The 12,203-nt window shown below is 46.2% G+C and overlaps 1 protein-coding gene across 1 annotated transcript in view; it reads right to left on the bottom strand.

Annotated features, from left to right (window-relative positions):
• SNAPC1 (small nuclear RNA activating complex polypeptide 1) overlaps positions 1–12,203 on the bottom strand; it is a 149,425-nt gene that overhangs the window by 91,589 nt on the left and 45,633 nt on the right. Inside the window, exon 4 of the mRNA XM_078660332.1 lies at positions 4,649–4,753. Coding sequence (XP_078516458.1) covers positions 4,649–4,753 — 105 coding nt within the window. The remainder of the gene's footprint in view (positions 1–4,648; positions 4,754–12,203) is intronic.

Here is a 12,203-nt window from a genome sequence, read left to right on the forward strand (position 1 = left end):
ACAGACACAGAGCGATAGAACCTGAAAGTCGGGGTGACATAGCGCGAGACATCCTTAGAAACAGAGAATGACGCAAATCTTGCAGCCGAAAGCGCGGCCCCTCTTCGGAGGTTACTGTGAGCACGTGCTCTCATTCCCAGGTGCGTTGTAAACTCTGCAGATTGGGCAGTGTGATGACCCCGTCTCTTTTCACCTTTCACCCCGGTGTGGAATGGCCTGGACCACACCATAGAAGCATTTTAGTGGGTGCAATCGCGTGTATTGTACAAACACTTGTTATTTGTAAGCTCTTTATTGTAGCATTCACACAGCAGAATGGCAGGCATGCCATGGGTTGTACTGCACACAAGGAGCATTGTCCCCTTCCCAGAGTTTAGTAGTCATTGGGTTCCAAAGAGCTCTCATAGTCAGTGCCCTGGTGCCACTGCACTTGTTGCACTGTCGATTGGCACACCCTGAGTTCACATGACAAGTCTTTGGTGGATCGATTTCTGTTTGAGCTCTTAGAGCCAAGCAGACCCCTGGCTCGGCTCTTCCCATAATTGCTCTGGGCGCTTGCCCTGCTGTAGGAAATACAGGTACCTGGTGATAAATCGTGTTTGCGAGTATCTCCACTTTAGAAGGCTTCAATCGCCTTCCGACTAAACCCCAACTCAGCCAAGGGCCGTCAGCAGTACTCCCACCCTGGCTGCTGCCCTCAGCCGTAACAGGTCTCTTTCACAGCGGTAAAATGAGAGTCCTTCTTCTTGGTAGAGTATCCACAGGTCCACAAGTGTACTGGAGGTGGTGGTTTCGGACTTCCTTCTTTGATACATAAAATTGGACAGAAGATTCTAGAGGCATTCTTTTGAAGTGCTCAGATACCCTGCGCTCCCTGCCCTGTCTAAAGACCAACTATTGGGGGTATGCAGCCCTTTGTGTGGGGACAGAACACTGTCCAGTTAGGTGTACGAGAAGTTGGGCCCAGCTCCTCCCTCCCATCGTGCCGGTGATGGCCCACTCAGTCCCACCTAAGCTCCCATTGTGTGTGCTGTCTAGGAGGAATACACATTGCCCAAATGCCAACTACACCCAGTCATGTGACCAGAGAGAGGCAGCAGGCACTAGATGGCTATGGCTAAGAAAATGCTAACTTTCTAAAAGTGGCATTTTCCGAATTGCAATTTATAATCTGGCTTCACCATAAATTTGGATTTTAAATTGTGATTAGAGAGACACCAAACTTGACCCAGTTATATCTTCCCATTTCGAAATTACACTTCTAAAATTTAATCTGGTAATCTCAATGTTATTCTATGGGAAAGATAGGCCTTGCAATAGTGAATAATGAATTTAGGAATTTTTCACTACCAGGACATGTAAAATTTTAAATTACAAGTCCTACTTTCTAAATACATTACACTCTGGGTTGTCCAGGTCCTACCCTAGGGGTGACATATGTATTAAAAAGGAAGGTTTAGCTGGCAAAATGTTTATTTTGGCAGGTCGAAATGGCACTTTAACGTGCACACAGAGGCTCTGCAATGACAGGTCGGAGACTTGTTTAAAGGGCTACTTAGTGGGTGGCACAATCAGTGCTGTAGGCCCACTAGTAGCGATAAATGTACAGGCCCTAGGCACTTACAGTACCACTTTGCTAGGAACTTGTAAGTAAACTAAATACTGGTTATGTGCCAATATTACCTTGGGTAGAGAGAGCACATGCACTTTGACACTGGTTAGCAGTGGTAAAGTGCTCAGAGTACTAAAGCCAGCGATAAAGAGGTCAGAAAATTAGGGGAGGAAGGCAAAAAGATGGGGGGGGGACATCCTAAGGCTGGCAGATCTAACATGGTTGGTAAAATACCTTACAAAGTTACCATAATACTTTATAGTTGTACTCCGATATCTGCAACAATTTTAACACTGGCATATAAATCTTTACAATAATACATTGAACTGGATAACATTATTCCTTTTTTTCCCAGTTAGCAAACGTCACCTTATCTGGGACAGATGACATATGAACCCTTTTAGATCTGGGGGTCTCTAGTTGGCAGAGGTAGGTACCAATGTCCAAATAGGGACACTTGCTTCTAGTCAGGGTAAGGGGGATACACTCTTTAGATAACTCCTGCTCACCCCCTTGGTAGCTTGGCACGAGCAGACAGGCTTATCAAAGGCAATGTGTAAAGTATTTATACCAACACTCACAGTAACACTGTGAAAACACCACAAATGGACTCCACACCAGTTTAGAAAAATAAAGTATCTTTATCTAAACTACACAAGACCAAAACGACAAAAATTCAACCTACACAGTTCAAGAATATGATTTTCAAAGAGTTCTAGGGTTTGCGTTAAAATAATCAACAGTTGTGTCACGTTTAGCCCAAAGTACCTGTAGATGCGACAAAAGTTCCAAATGGAAGCTGCAGCGTTGAAAAACAAGCGATGCGTCACTCCTGAGACCCTGGGAAGACGATGCGACAGCCCCGCAGGACGCAGCAGGCGTGTTGCGATGAATCTGGTCTGTATGGGGAGGGATGAGATACCTTGTCTAGATTCCAGTGCGCAGGTTCGGTAGGAAGCGTCTCGCACAGACACGATGCGACGATCTTCGGGATGGCGACAATCTCAGGTGCGGCGGCGATGCGCAGCGTCGATCTTCTCTCGCAGCCCCTCGATGCGATTGCTCTGTGACAATGTTCCCAGCGACGTGATGCGGTCCGCAAGCAAGCGGTGCAGAGATCTCACCCAGCGACGACAGGCTCTGCGCCGATACTTGCAGCGACAGTAATCTTCCCGCACCGGAGCGATGTGTTCCGCAAGTGAACGAAGCATCGGTTCTTGCAGCGGCAACAGGCCCTGCGACGATCTCGAACTTCGCGGCGGCGGGAATTTACTTGCACTGTCGGGGATGCGCTCCGCAAGCGAGCAATGCGTGAAAACTGCAGATTGTCTTTTTTTCTCCTTGTCCAGCTCCCCAAACAGCAGGCACAACTTCCAGAGGCCCCACAATTGGATCAAGCACTCTAGGAAGGGCAGAGCTCATACAGCAGAGTTCAGGGGGAAGCTGGGGGTGAAATCCGTTTGTTCCTGGGAATTCTTAACAGGGAGCCAGCTCTTTTCAGGCCCTTGGAGATCTCTTCAAGCAAGCGGACAAAGCAACAGCAAAGTCCTCCCCCTCTCCTTGGCAGCAAAGCAACTGCAGGTCAGCCCACAAGTACACAGCAGGGCAGTCCTTCCTCTTCAGTCTTCCAGCTTTCTCCTTGGCAGAGGTTCCTTCTTGATTCCAGGATGATCTAAGCTTCTGTAGTCTGGGTAGCCCTTTTTATACCAGTCTTTTCTTTGTTCTACCAGTCTTTTCTTTGGTTCTCTAGAGGCAGAGAGGCCTTGGCTTGGTCAGAACCAGTTCAGGTCAGTTCCTGAGCACTTTGTTTTTCTGTCTTCTCCTTTCCTTTCAGAGAGAGGGGCAGGGTTGTCAGCCGCCCAGCAGGAGGTGGAGCCAGCATTGTGGAAGGCAGGCACAGCCCTATTCAGGCCCACGTGCTACCCCCTCCCACAACTCAAGATGCAGATGCAGTCATTCAGCCTATGGCAGACTCATCCAACCTCCTGGGAGCTCCCCAGCCCCTGTCATTCACAAACCAGACAGTCAATTCACGAACAGGCCAATGCACACAGACAGGTTAGATAAGAGAACAGTCACTTTCTAAAAGTGCTGTTCTCAAACACAGGATTTAAAAAACATCCTTCCTAAAAGATGTGTTATTAAATTCGGAGTTCAGGGATACCAGACTTTAATTTTCTATCTTGCTCCTATGGGAAGATATGCAGGTAAACATTATACTCAGCATTCCCCATTACAGCCTATGGGCAAGATAGCCCTCTCAATAGTGAAAAATGAAAATGGCTGTAATTCACTACCAGAGCATGTCACACACACAAATACATGCTCTACCTTTCATATACACTGCACCCTGCCCAGGAAGGTACCTAGGGCCTTCTATAGGGGTGTCCAATGTGTACAGAAAGGGAAGGGTTAGGCCTGGCTAGTGTGGACACTGGCCAGGTCAGTATGGCAGTTAGCAGCTGCACACTGGCACTGCGGTGGCAGGCCTGAGACACCATTTTAGGGCTACTCATGTGGGTGGCACAATCAGTGCTACAGGCTCACTAGTAGCATTTGAATCACCTGCCCTGGCACACTCAGTGCACTTTACTAGAGACTGCCTGGTAATACAAATATGCCAATCATGGATAACCAATCACAATAACAATTTACTCAGGGAGCACCTGCACTTTGACACTGAATAGCCGTGGCAAAGTGCCCAAAGCATCTAAACCAGCAAAAACAAAATCCAGCACAGCGTCAAAAATACAGGAGGTAGGGCAAAAAGTCCAGGGAAACCACGCCAAAGATGCCGGTTCTAACAAACCCCTACTCTTTCTAATACATGTTCTCAAGAATCTGTACAAATCCAGAATTTGTGGACGGTTGTCAAAGGTAGAAACAAGATCTTTCTTTTCTGACCCATTCGTGTTTTACATATACATTTACTAGTATTTATGTCCTCTGTTGCGTATTGGTAACACACATTATAATGGCCATACAATGCTGGTTTCCCAGTTTGATGGTAAGGGTTTACAAAATAATAAGTCATACCTCTAACATATCAGATGTTATAAGCTCAGACACTCTGTCTTTTGACTCTTTAAATTCTTCTTTACCTGGCTCCTTAACTAGCTTTCTGTTTGCCCGGTATGTCAGCTGTAACACAAGAAAAAAGTAGGTAAATATTTGGGGAGGAAAACCGGATTGATGCAATTTCTCAGCGTACGGTGTAAAACAGTTTCCATTAGCACATCACAAACGATAGTGTACAGGATTAAGACACAGACAGCAACCCCCATTAAAACTGAAACTCATGAAGGCCTAACACCTAAGCGTAATGCCCACCTAATAAAGTAATTTTACATGTAACTATTGCTACAATAACGTCAACATTACTAAATATCAATACGACACCAAATTGCATGATTAAATTCAGTTTTTTACCTTTATTTTTTTTCTACACATCCTACATTCTTTGTTCCCTTAGTCGGGCAAATATATTTGCTGCGACTCCCTTGCTGAAGCACACAGGCTTTGCCCAAAATTAATACAGATTTTTACCTTGAAGCATTTTGCTTTCGGGTAACTTGAAACCATTTGTAAAATTCTTTGCCTTACCTAATTGTAATTATACCCTCGGCTGCCTCTATCGCTCTTACATTATTCCATTTCAGTCCATGAAAGCACTGCCACCTCTAGAATTTTGCACATTTTCTACTTCTTAAACATTATACTGGCCCTCTTAAATCTATATTAATGACCTTTTATTGTCCATCCTCATCTCTAAGAGCTTTACACTTAACAATACAGATTTACAACTGCTATTTGCAGGTATCCATCACTATCAAATGGACCACCTGAAACCTCCCATCATGCTTTACCTGTTTTCTCCCTAAAATAACAGAATATCCAACAACTTCATATATCTCTAGCACACCCTTGACCAGTTAATTAACGTAGTATGAATGACCCGGTGACAGTTGATGGAGCAAGGTTTCATAGGTAACGAAACTTGCTTGGATTCAAAACTCTCGAAATAGCATGTAATAAGTTAAGCAACACGTTTGTGAGAACTAATAATACACAACACAACATTTCTGTATCTAAGGGAAACTTTCCTGTGTGCTTTTACTACCAAGTAACTTGAGTGTCTTAATATGGCCGCCGAAAACGCAGGAACTCTTCTGCGCATGCATCTACTGCATCTACTTAGTATGACGTCCTTTGCTTTTGGTGGAAATTCTTTGCAGCTGTTCAGTAGTGCCAGAAATGGCCGTTTTGAATCTCACATGATAATGCATATGCCTTCCGCCTAAACTAAACCTCGTATGTTTTGCTTAAATGCTAATGCAATAGATAAAAAGAATTAATGGGATTAGAGTAGGAATAAGTGGTATGCAGTGCATTCACTTATTTTCGTATCCTAACGTGTCTCTCTTTGACGTTATTGGTAGCTCGTATTTGGGCCTGAAAGGTGTCTGTATTCTCCATCTTGGATTTGCGGTGCATGCGCACTCGAACTCTGAAAACCTTGAAGTCCTGGCACTGAAACTCTGCCAAGTACCATCTTAAAAATGATGCGCCTGGGAACCTCACCTCCTGACACGGAGAAAGGAATAAAATAAAATGTTTTACATTGTATATGAAATTAAATTAAATAAAGCTGGGTGGATTAAAAGCATGGGAAATAAAATTATGGGTGGGAACGTAGAATAATTAAGTCAACGAAATGACTTCATACTAGTATGGTGTGGTGACCTCTCCATGTCTTTCTGACCAATCAAATAAAGAGAATACACAAATGTAAAACATTGGTGGGTGGTACATACCCTGGAAATTAGTATAACTAAGGTAGGCTCAGTCAGTTAGGTTGTCCGACTTGTCACATACCTGTCACTGACCCAATGTATTCTGAAGGAGAATTGCGAGCAGAGGGCTGGTCGAGCACTCTGACAGAAGAATCGGGAATTTGCTGAGGGAGAAGAATCGATCTACCCAGTCGGGGTCCGAGAGTAGCATCAGAGAGGGGTATAACGCTGGTGTTGCACTTAGAAGAGGTTACCTGTCCTTTCCTGCGCCAGTCCTGACTTGTTGGCTCCTGTCTAGTCGGGAGTCTTTTCTTTCCAGCCCTTGACCAGGGTTGGTCCTCGCACCATTCTAGGTAAATATAAATCTGTGTGATATGTCATTGTACTGTCTTCCCTTTTTCACCCTTCCCAGGTACCAAAGTCTAGAATTTTAACTTAGTCTCCTAGGATTTTTGCTTTGATCATTATTCTTATTATTGAGAAACTGTTAATTAGTATTTACTGGTATGTGACTCACAAAATATTGCATAGATAAAGGTTTTAAAACTTTCCTGAGTCTGTGGTTATTTCATGACATTAAATTGTTTAGTTATACCTATTATTCTAACTTCCTGATCCAGTTCCCTCATTAATAGCAGTGACAAGAAATTGGTAAGTTATGGTTTACAGGTATATGTGACTATAAGGTAAAATAATTCCTGATTGGCAGCAGCAAGAAATAGATTACCAGCTTATAGTGTGTATGTTTATTTTACATTTATTTTTGAAGTTTTCTAGACCCGAGGGAATCAGAGAGCTTTACAGAGGATGGGAAGAAGACAAGTATAGAACAATAAAGCAAAATAGAATCATACATGTTCAGAGATTAAAAATTGTGTAGCGCCTAAGGTGCGACTTTGAGGTAGCACGGTCATAGGTTCAGGGTGTGCTGTTGAGGTAGAGCAGTCCAGAGAAGTTTTCGATTCATAGTATTCTCGATGCAAAGTCAAAGTTATTATTGGACTTCTTTGAGCCAGGGCTGCGGGTTAGAGACATGGGACGTGTAAGGGAGTCAATGTGCGATGACAGGTGGCTGCCAGGCAGAGGAGTGTAAGTTACGTAATTGAGTTCAGGAATGCACGGTAGAGGATTTTTAGTCGGCTCTTGAATTCTGGAAAGGAGGGGGTAGTTCTGATGTCTACGGGGATGGAGTTCCAGATTTTAGGAGCGTTGCCTGCAAAAGAGCGGGCTGCAGTTTTTTGTTTGCGCGTTTTCAGGGGGATGAGTAGGAGGGAGTTTGAGCTTCTGAGACTTCGGGACTGACCAGCTTTCTTGAGCTTAGAGGCTAGGTATTCTGGTTTCCTTGTGTGCAGGGCTTTGTGTGTAAGGCAGGCAGTTCTGAAGCTAGCGCGCATTTCCACTGGGAGCCATTTTAGATCTCTGAGTGCGGGAGATATGTGGTCGAATTTCTTTGCACCGGAGACCATTCTGGCAGCTGCATTGAGGGTAGTTTGGAGTGGCGCTAGGTGGGAGAGAGCTATTCCGGAGAGGGTTGCGTTCCCATAGTCCAGTCTAGACAGAACCAATGATTGGGTGGCTTGTTTGAGATCTCCCTGCGGAATGTGCGGTTTGATTTTATTGAGGAGCTTCAGATTGAAGAAGGCGCTTTTAGCGGAGTTCTTGATGTGGTTCGTCATTGATAGTTTGTGGTCAAGGGTGATTCCAAGTGATTTTACCGAGTTAGTCAGAGTGAGATTCCCATTGAGGGCATCGATTGCTTTCACCCATTCAATGATTTGCGGGTTATCCTCCTTGTTAGAGATGAGGAGGATCTCGGTTTTTCCTTGATTGAGTTTGAGGTGGTTCATTGGTAACCAGTCTTGGACTTCTCTGAGAGTGTTGTTGAGCCTTAGAATGTCATTAAAGGAGGAGGTTTCCAGGTAGATCTGGTGTCATCTGCATAGAGATGGAAAGGGATGTTGGCTTTTTTCAGTATGGAGGTGAGGGGTACCATATATATGTTGAACAGTTGAGGGGAGAGAACGGATCCTTGGGTGACACCTCTTGTCACGGGGAGAGGGTCGGATGTGAAGGATTTGATTTTAACTCTTTGGAAGCGATTCTGAAAGAAGGAGGAGAATCATTGAAGGACCACGTCACCCGCTCCTACTCGTTCTTTGAGGACCTTGATGAGCAGCCTGTGGTCTACCGTGTCAAAGGCTGCTGACAGGTGTAGGAGGATGAGTAGGACACAACGATCTGAATCAAGGGAGTTGCAGATGTCATCCACTATGTCGAGGATTGCAGTTTCGGTGCTATAGCCTTTTCTAAAGCCCGATTGGTGATGGTCTAGTAGATTAATGTTGTCGATCTGGTTGTTTAGTTGGGGGAGCACACATTTCTCTAGAATTTTGGCTAGAAAGGGAAGACTGGAGACTGGTCTGAAGTTATTCAGGTTGTTAGTGTCTAGGCCTGGTTTCTTCAGAAGAGGTGTAACTTGGCCGACTTTGAGGCAGTCTGGTATGATGCCAGTTTTTAGGGAGCTGTTAATGATTTCACACCAGAGTGGAGCAAGTGTGAGTTTCAGATCTTTGGCCATTTAGGATGGAATGGGATCAAGGTTGTGCGATGAGGGTTTAGAGGAGGAGATTAGATTGAGCATCTCTGCTTTGTGGATGTGGTCGAAGGAGGACCAGGTGATTGTGGGACGATCTCTAAAGGTGGTTTTGGTTGCTGTGAGGTCGTTATTGCCAGGAGCGCGAAAGTTGATGTTGAGAGAGTTCGATCTTGGAGATTGTTTCGTTAAAGAAGTTGGCGAAGTTATCACATAGGGTTTTGGAGGGCCGGACATGGATAGTAGATGGCTTGGATGTTTGTTTTTTGATGATGTCAAAGAGTTCTCTTGGTCTGTTTTTTGCCTTGTCCAGCGCAGTACAGAAGAAGTTTGTTTTTTCGCTATTGATGTGCTTTTTGTACCTTCTTCTTGCTGCTCGGAGTTCCTCACAGCGGCGGAAGGAGGGGTTCTTTCTCCAATGACGTTCTGTGGCTCTCAGATGTCTTCTTTCGTCGTTGATGTCCTTGTTAAACCAGGTTCTGGAAGGGATGTTCCTAGGTTTTTTCTGTTTCAGTGGTGCTGATTGGTCTAGGATGGCGGACGTGGTTGTGTTGTAGTGCGAGGGGAGTTCAGCAGTTGAGAGGCCGTCCGAGCAGATTGGCAGGGTGGAGCCTATTCTTTCTTCTAGTTCAACTGTGTTGATCTGTGATAGGTTCCTAGACCATGTAGGGGGGACTGCGATGGGTGGATGGCACAGGATCGGTTGCGCGAGGTGGAATATGATTAGGTGATGATCTGACCAATCTACCGGAAGGATGTGGTCTATAGTAATTGCATCATGTTGGGCGATGATGGCGTCCAGGATTGCCCCCTTGTTGTGGGTCTCTTTTGAGCAGTGTTGGATAAGGTTGTTGGAATGTAGTAGCTTGTTTAGGGATTGTATTGTAGCACTGTTCTCGTCGTTCCAGTGAAGGTTGAGATCGCCTAGAATGAGGTTGTTGGTCTCTTGGAGAGAGCAGTGGGCGAACAGGTCTGACAGCTGTTCTGAGAACGTGGCGGTGTTACCAGGTGGATGGTATAGTAGGTGGCACTGCAATAGATTGTTGTTGGCGGTTTTGATGTTGGCAGTAAGGCATTCAAAAGAGTTGTATTTAAAGGTATCGACTTCAACCACTGATAGGCTGTTGTGGATGATTGCCACGCCTCCTCCTTTTTTTTGGTCCCTCCTATCTTTATTGATGATGGAGAAGCCCGGAGGAACAAGCATATCTAGGATAGGCGGGGAGGAGTCGTTTAGCCAGGTCTCGGTGATGAAGGCTACATCTATGTTATGGTTGAGGATGGATTCTGCCAGCTCTGTATAATGTTTTGTGGCAGATCTGCAGTTTATGAGCATGCAGTTGGTACGGGGAGACTCTTTTATTCTTGGTTTGGTAGGGATGGTGATGAGGGAGGCTGGGGATCTGGGGGTTTTGGGAGGGAGTGGTCACTTCTGAAACCGGTGATTACCTGGATAGTGGATTGTGGGAGGTGGGTGGAAGGGGTTGTGTAAGATGAGGCCAGCTCGCGCACTTCTTCCAAGGACATGGCTTTCGCCGTTCTATTTGGTCTCCGTGCCTGGGAGGGGGAAGGGCAGGGTGGGTTGCCCGGGGGCGATGGATTTGTTTGTCTGAGGTGTGTGGGGATGGTGGAGAAGGTGGTGGAGTGGGTGCTTAGAGGAGGGTTGTGTAGTGTTGAGAGGTTAGTAAGGATAAGATTCATGCCGTATTATAATGTCGATTTGGTTTTCGATGCCGGTGAGGCGGCAGTGTGTCTCTTCCTGAGTGGGGGGGTGTTGCTTCAGGGTAGTGTCTCTTTGGCGGGGATAAAGAGATGATAGAGTTGTGTTGTCTTTTGGTGTTAATTAGGTTGTCTGATTGGGTTGTGGTGTTCGATTGGGTTGTGTTCTGGGGCGGAGGAAGGGGGGAATGGGATGCGGTATTCGGTTATTCTTGAGGGGCAGTAGAGACCGGGGATTGGGGGACTTATGGCTAGTCTTGTGGTCACCTAGTGCTGCTTGGGGGGTGTTCAGCATCGGGGGTAGTTCTGGAGGATGTGCTGGGGCGGTGGCGGGGCAGTGTCTTTGGTTTCGGGGGGATTGGAGAGGGTTAAGGGTTGCACAGGGGTGACTGTGTTCCCGGGGGGTGGTGTCGGGAGGGTGTTCAGTGTTGGGGGCTGGTGGCCCTGAGGGGCATCAAGCGTGACAGAGTTAGTATGTAGAGAGGGGAATAGGAGATCAAAAGCTTCAAGATTGGCGTTGTTGGCTTGGATCAAGACTGTGCCGTTGGAGTATATGGTCACCGATGTGATCCCGTAGTGGGGCAGGTGATTAGGGGAGTAGAATGAGAGCTTGCAGCTATGTGTTGTCTTAGTCGTTTTGGTGATTTGGCGTTTTTCTCTCAGGGTGGAGATCCAATAACCTGGTCTAACTGTGTGGAAGATGAGGCCCATTTTTATTTGACCTTTCGAGGAACAGGGATAGACGTCCGCAAAGAGGGATTCAGGGAATTGCCTGATCAGTTTGTGTTTGAGGGATTTTTTGCATTAGGTGTGAGGCTGGAGGGCGGGGTGATTGAGAAGGAGTTTGGTCCATGTCGTTTTATGAGGGGAGAGGAGGGGGTTAGAGTTGGTTGTCGTGGTGGAAGGCATTATGGCTGGGGTGACCGAGTGAGTGATCCTTGTGGAGCTAGGTAAATCTGGTAGCCCGGTGGACGTGGCAGGAGTGACTTTGGGCTGGGTGTTTAACCCAGAGATTGTTCTATATGTGTGGGGTTGTATGCAGACAGGATGCGATCTTGGGGGACATGGGTGATAGGGAGTGGGCAGGGTGATAACAGTGGCAGATCGCTCTATGTTTGAGGGGTTGGAGGAATTTGGGGCGCCGATCAAGGGGGGTCATGGGCGAAAGGGAGTGGGGTAGCTTGAGTCAGCTTATTACTGTAGGTGGATAGGGTGGCAGAAGTGGTTAGGGACAGAGGAGGGGTAGAGGAGGTGGATGGGGGCGCTAGGGGATAGGATCTGCGGTATCTCAGAGAAAAAAGGGGGTAGTATTGGGGAGTTAAGAGTTCCGATTTGACTGGGAAACACCTAGAAAAGGGTTTAGGGGTCGGAGGTAGGTCTTGTGACAGGAAGCGGCTTACTGTGACTTTTTCGGGATTCGCCCGCAGCTGGGACCTCTGCACCCAGGGTGCAGTCCTAGTTGACCCGGCCTTTTTAAAGTCAAGAG

The sequence above is a fragment of the Lissotriton helveticus genome, chromosome 9, assembly GCF_964261635.1.
Source record: "Lissotriton helveticus chromosome 9, aLisHel1.1, whole genome shotgun sequence".
In the NCBI taxonomy this organism is placed as follows: domain Eukaryota; kingdom Metazoa; phylum Chordata; class Amphibia; order Caudata; family Salamandridae; genus Lissotriton; species Lissotriton helveticus.